At 38.9% G+C, this 17832-nt stretch overlaps 1 protein-coding gene across 10 annotated transcripts; it reads left to right on the top strand.

Annotated features, from left to right (window-relative positions):
* The first annotated feature begins 385 nt into the window (after positions 1 to 385).
* CDKN3 (cyclin dependent kinase inhibitor 3) lies at positions 386 to 17726 on the top strand. 10 transcript variants are annotated; one of them, XM_070377825.1, is made up of 8 exons: positions 386 to 496; positions 3362 to 3444; positions 4687 to 4742; positions 5197 to 5241; positions 7724 to 7811; positions 11659 to 11690; positions 13344 to 13444; positions 17587 to 17726. In XM_070377825.1, exons 1-8 carry the CDS (start codon positions 488 to 490, stop codon positions 17677 to 17679), a joined length of 507 nt encoding a protein of 168 aa, XP_070233926.1. In that variant the 5' UTR covers positions 386 to 487; the 3' UTR covers positions 17680 to 17726. The 10 variants fall into 10 exon arrangements, with proteins under 10 accessions (XP_070233926.1, XP_070233924.1, XP_070233918.1 ...); XM_070377823.1 differs by having other exon boundaries at positions 13341 to 13444; XM_070377817.1 differs by having other exon boundaries at positions 7592 to 7811; positions 13341 to 13444.
* Positions 17727 to 17832: the final 106 nt, after the last annotated feature.

The raw sequence follows: 17832 nt of genomic DNA, 5'->3' as shown, positions 1-17832 counted from the left end.
AATGCTCCCCACCATGTCCTTAAAAAATAAGTTTTAAAAAAATTAAGAAAACAAACAAAATTCCGTACTCGGTACCACCTTAGAACTCTGCCAAGAGGAAGCCCCACTTTCCAACATCCCCACTCCACCCTGGGCTGCCTTTAAACGATATCGCTCCGCCCCTTTCCCAGCCCCCTCTACGCTTCCAACCGGCGGGAGGAGAGAGCCCTCCCAGCCAATCAACGTTCAGCACGGCTCTCCTCCCGCGCGTCTTTCAAAGGCCTCCTACGAACCAATGAGCGGTTAGAGGCCAAGCCAGGGCGCCCGGGGGCGGAGTAAGAAACAGGAAGTGGGGGTCCGATTGGTTTTAAGAAGACGCTTCGCCCCACCTCACAGAAGGATGTACCAATGAGCTGAGTAGAGGGGCTGGCTCGGCTCGGGGCGGAGGCTGAGATACCGGTGCTGCCTAAGGGAGGTGGTGGCCGATCTGGACGTGGGGTGGCCCGCAATGAAGCCGGTGAGTGGGGCCGGGGATTGGAGGAACGGAGCCGCAGGAATGGGAGCGGTCCTGAGGCCAGTTCTTGAGCCCGGGGACAGCCCGGGCCTGGCCGCCGCACAACTCTCGCAGTAACTGTCCAGGCTAGGGGAGGCGGTGCTATCCCCGGACCTGCGAGTCTGGCAGAAAGGAACAGGGTAGGTGGCTGGCCAGGGGAAGATGGACATTCGCTACGCGCCTGTTGAGGGCTGTGAGCTGTCGCATACAGGATCTCCTAAGCCTCGCGACAGCCCTGCCAGAAAGGGCTGAGTCCCATTTTAAGAAGGAAACTGAGGCGTAGAGAGCTTGTGTCTCCGTGCATCATTCAGCCTGATACCCCAGTTCCAAAGCATATCCCGGGCTGCCTGGGCCCCCTGAGAACAGTCCTCACCGCTGACGGGGAAAACTTTATGAAAGATGATTAACAAACCCCGCTTGTGGGTGTGTCACGACTGTCACCATGCCACTGGGCCACCAGGCACTGCTTCCCTTTCCCTGGCGTTCAGAATCTCTGGGCCCAAGGAAGCAGAAACGTCCAGCTCTGTTAGGATTTGTAAACCTGGGTGGGAAAGCCTGAGTGAAGGGGTCACATAAATTGAAACTCAAATCACCAAAACTGCCTTAAAGAGAAAGAAAGAAAAAGCAGGCTTAAGGACCAGAAACCCCACCTGACTCACATCACCTACCACAGGGTTGACAACCCCCTGAAGGGTCTCCCTTTGGGTTGACTTGACAATAACAATACAGATAGATCCAGAGCAACTCAAATCCACAGCCTAAATTGACTCTGTAATGTGATCTTGTAGTAACAAACAAGACCATTCTAGAATATAGCTTCAGAGCTAGAAAAGACATTAAGCGGTTATACTTGCTAATCCCTGTGTTTCCACGTGGAGGGACATCAGCTGTCACTTGTCCCCAGAAGGGAGAGAGTGAATGATCTGATTCCTGTTTGGGAGGAGCTGAACTCAAGGAACTCATTCTTTCCTTCCCTTCTCTTCGCAGAGAGTACTTTCTAGGGTGCTGTCTGCCACAGGGTGGGGGAGGGGAGCTGAATTGTCCATCACTGCCAGTGCCTGAGTGGATAAGTCCAATTCTGAAGTGAAGAATTGACAAGCCCACTTGACCTCAATGGGCTTAAAGCCCATCCTCCATCTCACCCTCTGTAATAAAACTGACATATTGATCTCCATGCCTCTCCAGTGTCTCATCCCTCAGTTGGCTCCAACTAGGAAGTAGAAGAAAGGTGTGTTTTTTATTGGTCTTATAACATATCTTCCATGTAGAAATTCTTCTCACACAATTGAGTTTTGACTTCTTAGATTAGCACACAAAGTCTATCTCAATCTCTCTAGTTCAGTCATTCACGAAGTTAGGGGCAGGCTATTGCATCTATACTTCCCACCCTGCTCCCCAGTCAAACTACTAGGCTGTATGGGGGTTATCTTTAGAGAAATGAGAAAGCTACTTCTTTAGCTTCCTCTCCTCTGCTCTGATGTCACAATTCCTGAATACAGCTAGCCCTCAGTATCCACAGATGCAGAGGACCAACTGTACCATTTTGTTTTTTTGTAAGGGACTTGACCATCAAGGAGAGTTATGACCAACCTAGATAGTATGTTAAAAAGCAGAGACATTACTTTGCCAACAAAGGTCCATCTAGTCAAGGCTATGGTTTTTCCAGTGGTCATGTGTGGATGTGAGAGCTGGACTGTGAAGAAAGCTGAGTACCCAAGAATTGATGCTTTTGAACTGTGGTGTTTGAGAAGACTCTTGAGAGTCCCTTGGACTGCAAGGAGATCCAACCAGTCCATTCTGAAGGAGATCAGCCCTGGGTGTTCATTGAAAGGAATGATGCTAAAGCTGAAACTCCAATACTTTGGCCACCTCATGCGAAGAGTTGACACATTGGAAAAGACTGATGCTGGGAGGGATTGGGGGCAACAGAGGATGAGATGGCTGGATGGCATCACCGACTCGATGGACATGAGTTTGAGTAGACTCTGGGAGTTGGTAATGGACAGGAAGGCCTGGCATGCTGTGATTCATAGGGTTGCAAAGAGTCAGACACAACTGAGCGACTGAACTGAACTGACCATCAGGGGATTTTGGAACCCATGATGTGTGTATGGGTGGGGCGGTGGGGGGGTGGGGTTGCTCCTGGAACCAACCAGTCCCCACTCGGATGCTGAGAGACTATACTGTACACAAGCACATGTGGTTTTAGTTTTTTGTCTTAATTGCCTTAACTTCTCTATCTGCCTGAAAACCTGCTCTTCCATCAAAATCCAACTAATGGATCTCTCTTATGTGAAGCTTTCTCCAGCTCCCTAAGCAGTCACTACCTTCTCTGCTCTCAAGGTCATAGTTTATGCTTCCATTTTAGCACTTCTGACTTTCTTGAATCTATGTACACATTGTCTCTCCAACTATACTGAAGGCAGGCTATTTAGTTTATGGATCTTTGCATCTCCAGAGCTTGGCAAATCAAAGTGTCCAAGAAGTGTTTGTGAGTGAATGAATAAATATCCTCACTTTATAGTTTTGAAAAACTGAGATCCAGTAGAAACTGACATCACTTGTCTGAGCTTATGCAGTAAGTGGCAGAGTCAAGACCAGACAACAGGCTTCTTGGTTCCCACTGCAACACTCTTTCCACTGCGTAATCCTGTAATTATTAATAGGATGGTAAACAGCAATAGTTTATTATTGATATTACTGATCTCTGATATTCCAGGTTGAATAAATTACAAATATGCCTCAGTGTGTGTTTAAGCAAGGCTGTTTTGCTAAAACTATATGCAAATATTCTTTACAGTTATTTAAAATAATTGATTTCTTTTGAAGCCTAGTTCAATGCAAACAAGTGAGTTTGACTCATCAGATGAAGAGCCTGTTGAAGATGAACAGACTCCAATTCAGATATCATGGTATGTTAACATTTCTGAGAGTTAATGAGCTAAAATATTTGATGTATACAACATAATCTTTGTACAATTTAGTCTATATATTGTAAATGATTTTCTTCTGATGATTATATAATTCTTTTTATATCTATGACAGAATAAGATTTTTTGGAAGGGGGAGGTGGGAGTGGTGGGAGTTCCTTCCTTATTCATTGAGAAAACCATAATAGAAATGAGTTAAGATTGCAATGACCTCCCATTTAGTACCAAAACCTTCTTATTCTTTCATGACAAAGGAATAGTGTGTGAAATATAGAATGAGATATTCTATGTTATCCTTTATTCAAATCCAGAACTACTTGCCACAGTAGTGCATCTACCAGCAGACCCTGTTTAAGATAAAAGCCATATTACCATAGATACAATAACAAGCAAATGTTTTTATAGAAAATCAGCTTCTAAATCTTAGCAGTGACTTACATCAGATTCTCTACAACCAGCAATCAAATGCTTCCTCTTATCCTTGTAAATGTAATAATCTATCAAGAGGGAAAAAGTGTTGGCCCTATAGTTATTTTATTCTGCCATCAAAAGCAATTATTTTTCATTTCCCTTTCTAAACCCCCTTCAGACTCAAAAATTTATCTAATTTTCAAAGTCAGTTAGTATTTATATGATGCCCCCTCTTTTCCTCTAAACTCATCTCTTTTGCAGACAAGGTAAGCCTCTGCCTCCTTTGTCCCTGAGTACTGCAAACTGGGAATAGGATTTCTTGGAATTATTTCATTTTAACCAAAATCCATTACGACAAAGAATAGGTGGCCTGTGGTTTTCATTCTATGAAATTGTATCTATTTAAGGAAGTCCTGTACAGAAATCTGGAGATGATATGGTCAAAATGCTCATTTTCAGCTTATTACCTAAGATTAACTAATACAAAATATCTCAGTAACATACTGCAGGGTAACTTAAGTACAGTTTATACTAGCTGTAGGTAATCTTGGCATTACTATCTTTAAGTTAGTTTAAATAAGTTTGCCACTTTTAAGACTTAAATTCAACAAAGCAAATGATAAATCCCTATTTTAAAACTCCTAGTCTTTCCAAGCCTTTTTATGGTGAACACATTGATACTTAACTGTGAATTTTTGTTTTGTGACTGCTATAAAACTTTAAAACACCTCTGTTCAGGGCCCAGCACACATGTTTATGTAAATGTCCATCTATGACTTTAAATTGAACTTGATAAAGTTTTCTTCCTTTCAGGCTACCCCTGTCACGAGTGAATTGTTCTCAGTTTCTTGGTTTATGTGCTCTTCCAGGTAGGTGACACTACTCATCTATTAGAAATAATTTTTGTGTCAACTAGCACATCATTCTCGGTACTGAAGAGTAAGAGAATTTCACAGACTATCAGCATAGGAACTCAGTTCTGGAAACCCTGTTGGTGGGCTACTGATAAAGGAACATACGTCTATTCTTCAGCCCTCCAACTCCACATTCACAGGTCTACATTTCTGATTTACCTATCTTAAATGTAACATGGGAGTACAACGTGAGGCTAAAGACTATAGCCAGGTTCTTGTTACAGAAATCTGAATCCCTGGAATTATATTCCTAAGAAGATAAGAAATTGAAATTCACATTCAAAATGGAGTTGGTGCATATAAATGATCATGTGTAATGATTTTCTACAGTAGCTATATATGTGTTTAAATATACTTGTTATTTATGACCAAAAACTGACTCTTTGACTTGCCTTGTCATTACTTACAGGTTGCAAATTTAAAGATGTTAGAAGAAATATCCAAAAAGATACAGGTAGGTGTAATATGAGAAAACCATCTTAACAGGTTTTAAAAAAATAATACTGAAAATCTCTTTGTCATAAAGAACAAACTGTAGTCTCTTCTGAATTTTCACAAAAATGTTCAGTATTTCATTAAGTTTCAAACTATAGACTTATTCTAATATATGAAGATGTATTTGTGAAGAGCAAAGAGAACTATCATGTACTGAACATAGTGCTGTTTTTCACTAATTGTTGTCATTTGGTACACATAAATTGTTTTTGAGGTTAGAATGTATAAGTTGGAGGGAGAAAAGTAATGTAATAGAAAACTGGAATTGCAATGCCTAGAACTTTAACATACTGTTCTTTGCAGACTTGACTGTATTGGAAATTAAGCCTGAGTTGGGAACCCAGAGGTAGTATTGAAATTGTCTATCCCAGACGGAAAATTTATAGAACCAGGGTATAGGTAGAAAAGATGGAATCGGATCTGATCTCCACATGCCCAAAGATATTCATAGCCTGAAGTTTAATAATCCTACAAATACACAGATAATCTACCCTGATTCGGCATTTATAAATTGCATGATACTAAAAATTTAGATTTTCAAAATATTTTTTTCTGGTTGACCTGGAATATCTCAAGCTTACTTGTCCTACCAATGTCCTTATAATAAACCAAAGCAAAAATGTATATATTGTTTGATTCTGATTACTATAGATTTTATAAATCTCAAAGTTCTTTCCTTGTTATCCTAGAATATCAATTTGCTAATATACTTTCTTTAATTTACCTCCCAAAAAAGACTTAAAAGACTAATAGATTAGTTGACCCTTGCAGTATTTGTAAAGATTTTCTGCTCTAGAGATATCCACCATGGTAGGCAATTTCCATTTGCAGAACAATCATTTATGTCATGAGCAAAATAACATTTAAATCATTGGTTCAAGAAACAATCTTGAACACTTTGGAAAGCCCTATTCATTTGGAAAGGAGTTTCCAGTTTTTTACCAAAACTTTTTTTCTTCCAATGAAATCTTAAATGGAATCCAACATACAAAACAGCTAACAGTGTTTGAAGGGGGAGACCTAGATTCTCCTAGCAGCACTTCCTGTGTCCTTCCTCAGAGTCCTTTCTGGGAAAGTTGAAATCTACTAATCCAACCTAAATAATAGAAATTATTCAATGTGTACAAGAGGCAAATAGGAAATTACCTACTCTCCTAAAAATGGTTAAGTATGTCAACTACATGTTAAACCCTTTTACAAGTACAAAAGCATAATAGTATTATCTAGAACAGCTGTCCTTAGAAACATCCTGGGAGCCACAAATAGAAGCCGTATATGTACTTTGACATTTTCTAGGGGCCATGTTAAAAAAATAAAAACAGGTAAAGTTAACTCATTTCAGTGGGTTTTAAGTATAAAACAAATTATTAATGACATAGGGGGTTTTTTGTACTGTACTTGGTCTTTGAAATCATATATGTATTTTACATTTACAATACATCTCAAATGGACTAGCCATAATTCAAGTACAGCTTTAGCATTTCATGATAAAAGTACTTTGTACTTAAATAGCTAAATGTCCTTGGATTTTGTCAGCGGGGAGAGAAAAAGAGGAATCAGATGAGCCAGAATTATTCATTATGAACCAAACGCTCTGTAGTGAACATTGCCATGAGGAAGCTCCAGTAAATAGAATGACGTGTAGTACTGCTGCTTGGTTCATATCATTACCCTGAAATTCACTAGGTCATATAATTTTCATACAGCTAATGCTTTTATTTCCTTGAAACCCTAGTTCATAAAATTAAATGCATAATTGTGTGGTACAGTGCAAACATAAGAGAGAATACAAGAGCTCAGGCACCATGGCTATGCTGGAGATTTTATATACAATGCTTAGGGTGAAACAAAATAGTTTTAAACACAGCAAACAAGGTTGATTTGGTGAGAAGAAAACAGGGAAAATGTGCTATCATTCCTTCTTATTTTGAAATATTAGACGTTTTAAAATTTAGAGCAGAATTTATTATAAAAATTATTTTTCAAAGCAGCAACATAATTGACATTTCAAAATCCAATAAAAGGTATTTTGACTTATAAAGTCAGATCTCATTTTAATCATGTTTTGGTTCAGATGTTTCTAATTCCTATTTGCACGTAGTTACTTTTTACCCTAGTTTGAAGACAGATCAGCATTGTTTTAGGTTATCAATAAGGACTTCAAAGTTAACAGGTCATCATTTGTTATTTACTTTATTTGTTCAGCTTAAGGGACTTAACTCCATATTTTCCCTCCTGACTTGACTGTATTTAAATGTGTAATGTTTTGTCCATGTGTGTCCTTGTGTATCTCGGTCTATTGGCAGAAGAACTAAAGAGCTATGGTATACAAGACATATTTGTTTTCTGCACCAGAGGGGAACTATCAAAATATAGAGTTCCAAACCTTTTGGATCTCTACCATCAGTATGGAATTATCACTCATCACCATCCAATTCCAGATGGAGGGACTCCTGACATCACCAGCTGCTGTGAAATTATGGAGGAGCTTGAAATTTGCCTTAAAAATAACCGGAAAACCTTAATACAGTACGTTCTCCTTTTCTCCATATAATACGTGAGAAATGTCCCAGTCAAAAATGATTTCTCAAATTACTGTATCCGTATGCACTTATTACCTACCTTATATTTCCTTGCAAAGATTTAAAGGAGGTAACACATGAAAAGTCCTGCACAATGCCTGGCACAGAGCAAGCACTCAGATATTTGCCATGATGATTTTTGAAGAGTAAGGACAATGAATGAGTAGATTGGGAAATTTTTAGACTAGGGTAACAGGCTTTTTTTTTTTCTTTTTCCTTTTGCCTTAGACCTTTACTCATAATTTGGGGACACTATCCTTTCCAAAAAGGTCAGGGTGTCATTCTTGTTACATAACACCACCTTAACTATCAGTCGACCTTTCAGTTACTTTCTTCCAACAGCAAGAAAGTCAATTTTTAAAAACATTAGCAGCAAAGGAATCATCCCTAACCCATGAGCAATCCTAAAAACAGGACTTGAAAATTTTATTTGATGATATGAATTTGCTACCTGAAAGAAAGAGAAAAGAGACTCGCAATTTTTGTCAGTGGTTGTACATAAGCTACTGGTATCAAAGTTTAAAATAAAACAAAATGAATTAAGGGAGAAAAAAGGGAGGAAGAAAAAAGCTTGGAGAAAGGAAGAGAGTGACGATCAGCAGTAGACAGTAGCACTGCAAAGACTCGAAGTGGTGTCGTGGAAAGTAACGTAGTTACGCCAGAGGTGAGCCCCACAAAGCAGAGGGGAACCAGCTACAGAGAGAAAACCAGTCCTTCTTTGTGATTGCATTTTTTTTTTCTTTTTTGATATCTTAGTCTGTGTAATCCTTTCTGGAGCAACATAGAACATTAAGTAGTGAGATACCTCAAAAGCTCTAAGGTCACTGCTGTGGGCTAGAAAGTATACAAACTACACCAAATAACACAGTCTCAGGGCACCTACTGAAAGAGCAAGCCCAGCCAGCTTCTCTTGCCTTAGATCAAGAGTTCTGGGGCTTCACACCAATAGTTTATGTTTTTAAAAACAAGCCAACCTAGTACAGAGGTCTTTGGGAACACACATCTGTCTATCACCAAACTAAACCCTGATGTAGAGAACTGTAAAGCAGGGGAGAAATACTAGAAGTCATTTTATATACTACAGTTTCCAAACTTACTCTATAGAAAAGCATCACCTCTCATCTAGTACTAACTGTAGAAACAAAATTTTAGAATAAATACAGTTATCTATGATAAATTTGCTGATAAGTCTAAGTAAAATAGCATTAGATACATGGAGCTGGTGAAAAAATAATTTACAATTTTGGGACCCATTTTTCAAACAAATTCTGTAATTTTTTTTTTTCCAAATCTTTGAAAGCTTCTGCCGAAAGATTACTAGAAATCAAACTAGCTCAGTTTAGAGAAGCTTAAAAAAATTCTACTCTAGCAGGTTCCAGCAAACCAAATGCTCTGATGTTTGAACACAAACAAGATGGAAAGGTGAATGGGCAGTCTTGCTTATGTCGAATGCTTCAGGCTCCCATAAAATAAAGCATCTGATGACTAGAAATTTTCATTATCCTAGACTTTTCAAAAGTGTCCCTACAGTGACTAATGTTTGTTCAGACAAAGAAGATTTTCTATTCATTCTCCCATCCTTGAGTGCCGACATTGCTAGACAGCTCTAGAGTTTATTCCTCAGAAACAGCATCTGGTAAAATTTTTTTCCTGTTCTGTTTTCTATCTGTGCTGCCTGACTGCTTTCCTGGGACTTTTTTGCTCCTTTATAAATTCAGTGCCTATTGTATTATACCATTTCCTAGGGCTGTTATAACAGAGCACCACACATTGGGTAGCTTAAAAAACAGAAATTTATTCCCACCCAGGTCTAAAGGCTTGAAGTCCAAAATCAAGGTGCCAGCAGAACGATGCTCCCTCTGAGACCCTGGGTAGATTCCTTCCTGTCTTGTTCCTATCTTCTGGTAGTGGCTGGCAATCCTTGGCATACTCTGGCTTGTAATTGCATCACTCCACTCCCTGCCTCTCTCATCACATGACAGAGTGTCTGTGTTTTCATATGGAGTTTCCTCTTACAAGGACGCCACTCATAGTGGATTGGGGTTCCTTGGTGACTCAGACAGTAAAGAATCCACCTGCAATACAGGACACCCAGGTTCAATCGTTGGGTCAGGAAGGTCCCCTGGAGAAGGGAACGGCAACCCACTCCAGTATTCTTGCCTGGAGAATTCCAAAGACAGAAAAGCCTGCCAGGCTACAGACCATGGGGTTGCAAAAAGTCAGACACGACTGAGCAACTAACCAAATTTACAAATAAGGTCAAATTCATTGTACCAGAGATTAGGTACATATCTTTTCAGGGACACACTTCAACCCAGTGTATGAAGCATTGTATATGAAATATTATGAATACAAAGCATACACTCTGAGATGCAGTTTCACCCTCAAAGAAACCACAGTTGACGCTATCACACAGGTGTAGTAACACTCAAACAGATGTATGCGCGGCAGTACACAAAATGGCAGCGCTTTCTGTGGGGGGACAGAGGCACTTCAGAAATTGAAACTTGAGCTAGATTTTGAAGGATAAGTAGGAAGCAACCAAACAGAGGAGGAAAGATAAAGGCAGCAAGAGTTATAAGTGGTACCTTTTAATCCTACAGAAAGCCACTGAAATAGTCTCTGTCTTTATACAGTAGAGCCTCATCTCTGAAACAGGCCTATAGCCAGGACACTGTAGAAAGCAAGTTCATCAGCTACCCAGGGGTCAGTACCTGTTTGATCCCGTCTCCTCCGGTCACAGGACACACATCCACAGTTCTGTCTGTGTATACACCACTGTGACTGATGGACTTGATGAGTTGTCAGCACCTAAATGGAATCAGTACACTCTCTTAGAAAAGTCAGGAAGTGTCTAATACACTTTTCTAGGATCTTTGAAACTGATTAAAGTGAATGTTTTCACTGCTTTAAAAATTGATCCTCATTTTCCTAGAAAATCCAGTTACATAGAACTGCTCATTTCTTCACAATGCTACATAACAGCAGCTAATGTTCATTTCTTTCTTACTCTGTGCCAAGCTCTGTTGTAAGCTTTACAAATGTTACCCATTCAATCCTCACTATGACATAGATACTGTTGCTGTCCCCATCTTATAGGTGAAAAGCCTGAGGCCAGAGAGGTTAAATAACTGAGGCTGACGCATCTAATAAGTGAGAGTCATGATTCTCAGCCCCAGGCCATGGGGCTCCGGAGCCCAAGCTCTAAACCTACAGGATGCACGACCTCTGTACTCTTATTACATGACTGAAGAGTTATTTATATGGATTTGTCTCCATATAAACAAAACTACTAAGGTTTTGTTTAGAGAAAAATAGAGGCAGTTGGTAAAACTACTCTGATTTCTATCAATTTAGTAACATGTTACACTCCTCAGATGTTGAAAGTGAAGGTGGCTCACGACTCTGTGACCCCATGGAATTATCTAGGCCAGAATACTGGAGTGGATAGCTGTTCCCTTCTCCAGGTGATCTTCTCAACCCAGGGATCGAACCCAGGTCTTCCACATTGCAGGCAGATTCTTTACCAGCTGAACTACCAGATGTTGCAAGAGGTCAATAAAAAGGTTTTGCTTTCCTTGGCCCTTTGAGGTATACAGAATACCTCCCAGCAAATACATAAGCATACTTTGCTCTTGACTGATTCATTCAAAGATACTTATTAATCTCCATGGGTACAAGGCACTGTGCTAGGCATTAGACTAGAAATAGAAGGCAGAAAGAGCAAGTCTCTGGTTATGATTGTTGGGATGGAATAAAAATGTACAAACTTCAAAACTGTATTTCCCTTTCAGCTGTTATGGAGGACTTGGGAGATCTTGTCTTGGTAAGAAATATATTTCCATTATTCAGTTTTTGTTTTTTACCTCAAAGTAGGAAAACTTATTTTTCTGGGCCATATGCTCACTTTGTATGAAAATCAGACAAAACATAATATATGTCTACTAAGACCCAAAGGATTATTTAAGGCCCTACATTTAGTGTTCCTTAGAAATCTTGGGTGAGAGTGGAGTGGGAGGTGTTTTCAGCATTGTTTTAGAGGATTCTGGAAAACAATTTTTGTGTCTTAGCACCTGCCTTCTTGTGTTTTACTTTCTAATATCTTCCCTATGCAGGTATTATGATACAGTAACTTCTAAATATCCATGGGTAACATAAGCATAGAAACCTTAGTTACATGGTAACTTTAAACTTTTCAAAAGTATGTTGGAAAAATAGCTAATGAAGTAACACAGTGGGAATAACAATTATTCCTTTTAGTGTTGGACAGTATCAAAATTACAAACTTTTGTGTAAAGATACTATCAGGATGAAAAGACAACCCACAGAATGGGAGAAAACATTTGCAAACCATGTATCTGATAAGGGACTTACCTAGAGTACATAAAGAACTCTTACAACTCAATAAAAAGACAGACAACCCAGTTAAAAACTGGGCAAAGGATATGAGCAGACATTTCTCCAAACAAAATACACAAATCACTAATTAGCACACAGAAAAATGCTCAACATCTTAGTTATCGGAGAAATGCAAATCAAAACCACAATGAGATACCACCTAACACCCATTAGAATGGCTATTATCCAAAAAATGGAAAGCAAGAGTTGGCAAGGGTGTAGAACAACTGGAAACTTACTACTCTGCTGCTTGGAATGAAAAATGGTGCAGCTGCTTTGGAAAATAGCCAGGCAGTCCCTTCTCCTCCTTACCCATCGAGTTACTGTCCAACCCAGCAATTTCACTCCTAGGTATATATCCAAAAGAAATGAAAACATGTTCATACAAAACTTATGAACATTTATAGCCATATTATTTATGACAGCCAAAAAATGGAAAAGCTTAAATGTCCACATCAACTGACAAATGGATAAACAAAATGTATAGCCATACAGTGGAATATTATTCAGCTATAAAAAAGGAATGAAGTACATGCCACCAAATGTAAATATCTTGAACACATAATGCTAAGTGAAAGAAGTCAGTCACTAAAGACAACATATGATTCCCTTTATTTGAAATGTCTAGAATAGGCAAATCCATAAAGACAGAAAGTAGATTAAATGTTGCTTAGGGGAGGGGTGACAGGATGATGAGTGATAGGGGGATGATAACAAAAGGGTACAGGGTTTCTTCCTGAGGTAATGAAAATATTCTGAAACTGTGGCAATGGCTGCACTAAAATCCACTAAATTATACACTTTCGATGAATGAATTGTGAGATATGAATTTTAATCACTCAAAGTTTTAATAAAAAAGAATGAAGCCAGTGTTAAATTTTAATTCAACTGCAGTCATTTAAAATCATAATTTAACTATCAAAAACACACTAAAAAGTCTTAGTCTTAGTTCATTTCAAACAATTACAGCAAACTCAGTCTTCTGCACAACAGAAGTCTAAACTAAATATGAACTGTTGCACCCCATCGTCAGTTTATAATATATGTAATATACGCTTTTTCTCTCATGTTCTGTTAGTAGCTGCTTGTCTCCTCTTATACCTGTCTGACACAGTATCACCACAGCAAGCCATCGACAGCCTGAGGGACCTGAGAGGATCTGGGGCGATACAGACCATAAAAGTAAGAAGGGTGACTGTTCTCATGAGGCTGCGGTTAGGGATGAACTGTCACAGTGCAACACGTCCTCAAAGGGGCCATGAAAATCCAAAGCATCCTGTTATCCATGTATCACCTGTTTATATTTTGACTTTTTAAATTTACATTTAAATAAGTTCAGCTTTTCCAAACAAAATAATGAAAAATTGTGAACTTTCCAGTTTCTTCTTCCAGGATCCATTCCTTTTCAGTTTTGCCCATTCAGTTCTGGGAATGAATTCTGTCACCTGGAAAAATGAGGCAATTTTTACTATAAAATTGGTAGTTTCCTGGGTAGACTTTTGACCTAAAAGTAGCTCACGAAGATCCTCTTATGGTATCATTAAACATTTAACAAACACAGATGAATGACTAATAGAAAAAAAAAAATGTAAGGTCATTCTAGTTATCCTTTGCTGTGACTAACCAAAGTGACATCTTTCCATTTACTTTCTCTTTAAAACCAAAAACACTGAGTAGCAGTGCCCCAAGGATATTACTGATTTGTAGATCTGTCATGCCAACAGAAAAATACACCCAACTGAATGCAGAGTTCCAGAAAATAGCAAGGAGAGATAAGAAAGCCTTCTTAAGTAACCATGAAAAGAAACAGCGGAAAACAATAGAATGGGAAGACTAGAGATCTCTTTTAAGAAAAATTGGAGTTACCAAGGGAACATTTCATTCAAAGATGGGCACAATAAAGGACAGAAACGGTATGGACCTAACAGAAGCAGAAGATATTAAGAAGAGGTGGCAAGAATACACAGAAGAAATATACAAAAAAGATATTAATGACCCAGATAACCACAATGGTGTGCTCACCTAGAGCCAGACATCCTGGAGCGTGAAGTCAAGTGGATCTTAGGAAGCATTACTACAAACAAAACTAGTGGAGGTAATGGAATCCCAGCTGAGCTTTAAAAGGTGATGCTGTTAAACTGCTATACTCATTATGCCAGCAAATTTGGAAAACTCAGCAGTGGCCACAGGACTGGAAAAGGTCAGTTTTCATTTCAGTCCCAAAGAAAAGCAACGCCAAAGAATGTTCAAATTACCATACAATTGCACTCATCTCACATGCCAGCAAGATTTTGCTCAAAACCCTTCAAGCTAGGCTTCAGCAGTATGTGAACCCAGAACCTCCAGATGTACAAGCTGGATTAGGAAAGGCAGAGGAACCAGAGATCAAATCTCCAACATACACTGCATCATAGAAAAAGCAAGGGAATTAAAAAAAAAATCTACTTCTGCTTCACTGACTATGCTAAAGCCTTTGACTGTGGATCACAAGCAGCTGTGGAAAATTCTTAAAGAGATGGGAATACCAGGCCACCTTACCTTCCTCCCGAGAAACCTGTATGCTGAAAAGAAGCAAGTTAGAACTGGACATGGAACAACAGACTGGTTCCAAATTGGGAAAGGAGTACATCAAGGCTGTATATTGTCACCCTGCTTATTTAACTTACATGCAGAGTACATCATGCAAAATGCTGGTGAATAACAAACTGGAATCAAGATTGCCAGGAGAAATATTAGCAACTTCAGATACGCAGGTTATACCACTTTAATGGCAGAAAGTGAAGAGAAACTATAAAGAGTCTCTTGATGAAGGTGTAAGAGAGCCTATCACTTCTTGGCAAATAGATGGGGGAAATGTGGAAACAGTGTCAGATTTCATTTTCTTGGGCTCCAAAATCAATGCAGATGGTGACTGCAGTCACGAAATTAAAAGATGCTTGCTCTTTGGAAGAATAGCTATGTCAAACCTAGACACGGCTTTTTAAAACTTTGGAAAACTCAGCAGTGACAGAGTTTTAAAAAGCAGAGACATCACTTTGCTGACAAAGGTCTGTATAGTCAAAGCGATGGTTTTTCCAATAGTCAGGAATGGATGTGAGAGTTGGACCATAAAGAAGGCCGAGTGCCAAAGAATTAACACTTTCAAACTGTGGTGCTGGAGAAGACTCTTGAGAGTCCCTTGGACCAGTCAATCCTAAAGGAAATCAACCCTGAATATTCATTGGAAGGGGTGATGCTGAAGCCGAAGCTCCAATACTTCAGCCACCTGATGAGAAGAGCTGGCTCACTGGAAAAGACTAATGCTGGGAAAAATTGAGGGCAAGAGAAAGGGGGTCACAGAGGATGAGATGGTTGGATGGCATCACTGATTCAATGGACATGAGTTTGAGGAAACTCAGGGAGATAGTTATGGACAGAGAAGCATGGCATGCAGCAGTTCATGGGATTGCAAAGAGTTGGACACGACTTAGTGACAGAACAACAATGCTAACTTGCCTTCCTTTCCCAGTTACCTGGTCTCAGCTTTAGGACTAAGTCAGAGGAGCAGGTTCTGAAAACAGAAGCTCCCTCTTGTTACCTGTCAAAATCAAATGACGCTTCAAATTTAAGATATTCCCAAGTGTCTCTTTGACAAGAACAAATTACATGGACAAACATAATGTATATGTGTGTGTATATGAGTGTTTTGCATCTTTAATCTTAACCCTACATTAATATGGGCTATTTATCACCTCAGCATTCTGGGGCAAACATGGTTTTTCCAGCTCTATGCTGATATAAGTTAAGTTAGCAGTATGCAAGCCCAACTTCTCAATAGTAATACAAAATGAGATTTGGGGCAGGGAAAGAATATCCTCTGGGCAGCTGTTAAAACTCCAAATGAATTAATTAAAGAATCTATTTTGCTTATCTGTTAAGATTAGTAATTTTATTTCAGTATTTTCTATTATGAAAATTGTTCCAAAATGATTTTATCATCACAAAAAGCAGACAACTAAGGCTTCTGTAAACCAATAAATAGATTTTTCTTGAATATACTGTTAATTGCTGCAGACAGTGCCCTTCCCTGTAGACTTACTCCCCAGGAGAAAATGCATTAGAAATAGAATACCAGACCTGGTTTCGATCCCTGGGTTGGGAAGATCCCCTGAAGGGAACGGCTTCCCACTCCTGTATTCTGGCCTAAAGAATTCCATGGGGTTGCAAAGAGTCGGACACAACTGATCGACTTTCACTTTCACTTCATGTGTTTAATCTTATTTGCTCCTGCCAGTAAAGGGAAAAACGATTTTACAGACGTAAAATGCTCATCTGTATTTCATGATAGCTGCTATTTTTTCGAGATTTTTAAAGCAAGTTTTTCACACTGTATATAGCTTTTGTTGTTGTTTAGTCACTAAGTCATGCCCAACTCTTTGCAACCCCATGGACTGTCACCCTCCAGGCTGCTCTGGCCATGGGATTTCCCAGGCAAGAAAACTGGAGTGGGTTGCCATGCCCTCCTCCAGGGGATCTTCCTGACCTAGAGATCGACCTCGGGTCTTCTGCATTGTAGGTGGATTCTTTACCACTGGGCCATGAAGGAAGCCCTGTACGTAGCTTCACTGGAAGATAAAACTTCCCCAAGATGTAAATACCTCCTTACCCAAAAGGATGTAGAATCATTTTTACCAAGTATTATTTTGATTCCTGATTCCAACTAGTATCATGACTACTCTGGCAATTAGCTTTCTACAATGTATTTCAGTGTATCTTTACTTTTTTCAGCAATATAATTATCTTCATGAGTTCCGGGACAAGCTAGCTGCACACCTTTCATCAAGAAATTCACTATCAAGATCTGTATCTAGATAAAAGAACTTCAAATTGCATATATATATGACCATGTCTGAAATTTGAGTTCTCTAATAGCATTTGTATTGAAACTACTAGTGTTATCAAACTGAATGTAATGAATGTAAATATACATGTGCAGATATTCCTAAAGATTTTACTGACAAATTTCATTGTGTCTCTTTCATATCTTATAGGAGATAGAAAAACTGTTAAAAAAAAAAAAAAAAACTGTTAAAAACTTTTAAAAAATACACCAGCTGTTCTGCTGTATTTTACCTAGAGGTAATGCTGAAAAACAGCATATGGGAAAATATATTTTTATTTTTTTACCACATTCTTACCTCATATTATTATTGGTAACTGCTGGGTGGCATATGACATAGTAACACATATGAAAATTGCTACAAGCACCCAGGCTAAAATTATTTAAATAACTCTTACCCTCTATTCCTCTGAAAATTTCTCCCATTGTTTTCTCTACTTCACAGATATATAGAATTGTGAATTTGTCACCTCCCTCCCAATGCCAGATCATCCCCAACAAGTGTTTATCCAGCAGTTGCTGGAATTTTCCAAGATGAGGAATTCATTGGTTCAGACAGCTGCTATTTTTTACAGCATTGTTTTTTTAACCCTAGGAACTGCAATGGAATGAATTTAATACCTCTTTCACATTTATTTTATAAAGCACTTACCTAAAGTTTAAGTCTCCAGTTTTCTCACTCCTTCACTTC

Source organism: Bos mutus, chromosome 10 (assembly GCF_027580195.1).
Source record: "Bos mutus isolate GX-2022 chromosome 10, NWIPB_WYAK_1.1, whole genome shotgun sequence".
Lineage (NCBI taxonomy): Eukaryota > Metazoa > Chordata > Mammalia > Artiodactyla > Bovidae > Bos > Bos mutus.
The sequence above is the reverse complement of the archived record's forward strand: the minus strand, read 5'-3'. Positions and strand labels throughout refer to the sequence as shown.

Excerpts from the sequence above, each read along its gene's own strand:
- CDKN3 (XM_070377815.1), top strand. Across the intron at positions 3,445-4,686 it reads ACTCCAATTCAGATATCATG|GCTACCCCTGTCACGAGTGA; the intron begins GTATGTTAACAT and ends TCTTCCTTTCAG. Across the intron at positions 4,743-5,196 it reads TGGTTTATGTGCTCTTCCAG|GTTGCAAATTTAAAGATGTT; the intron begins GTAGGTGACACT and ends CATTACTTACAG.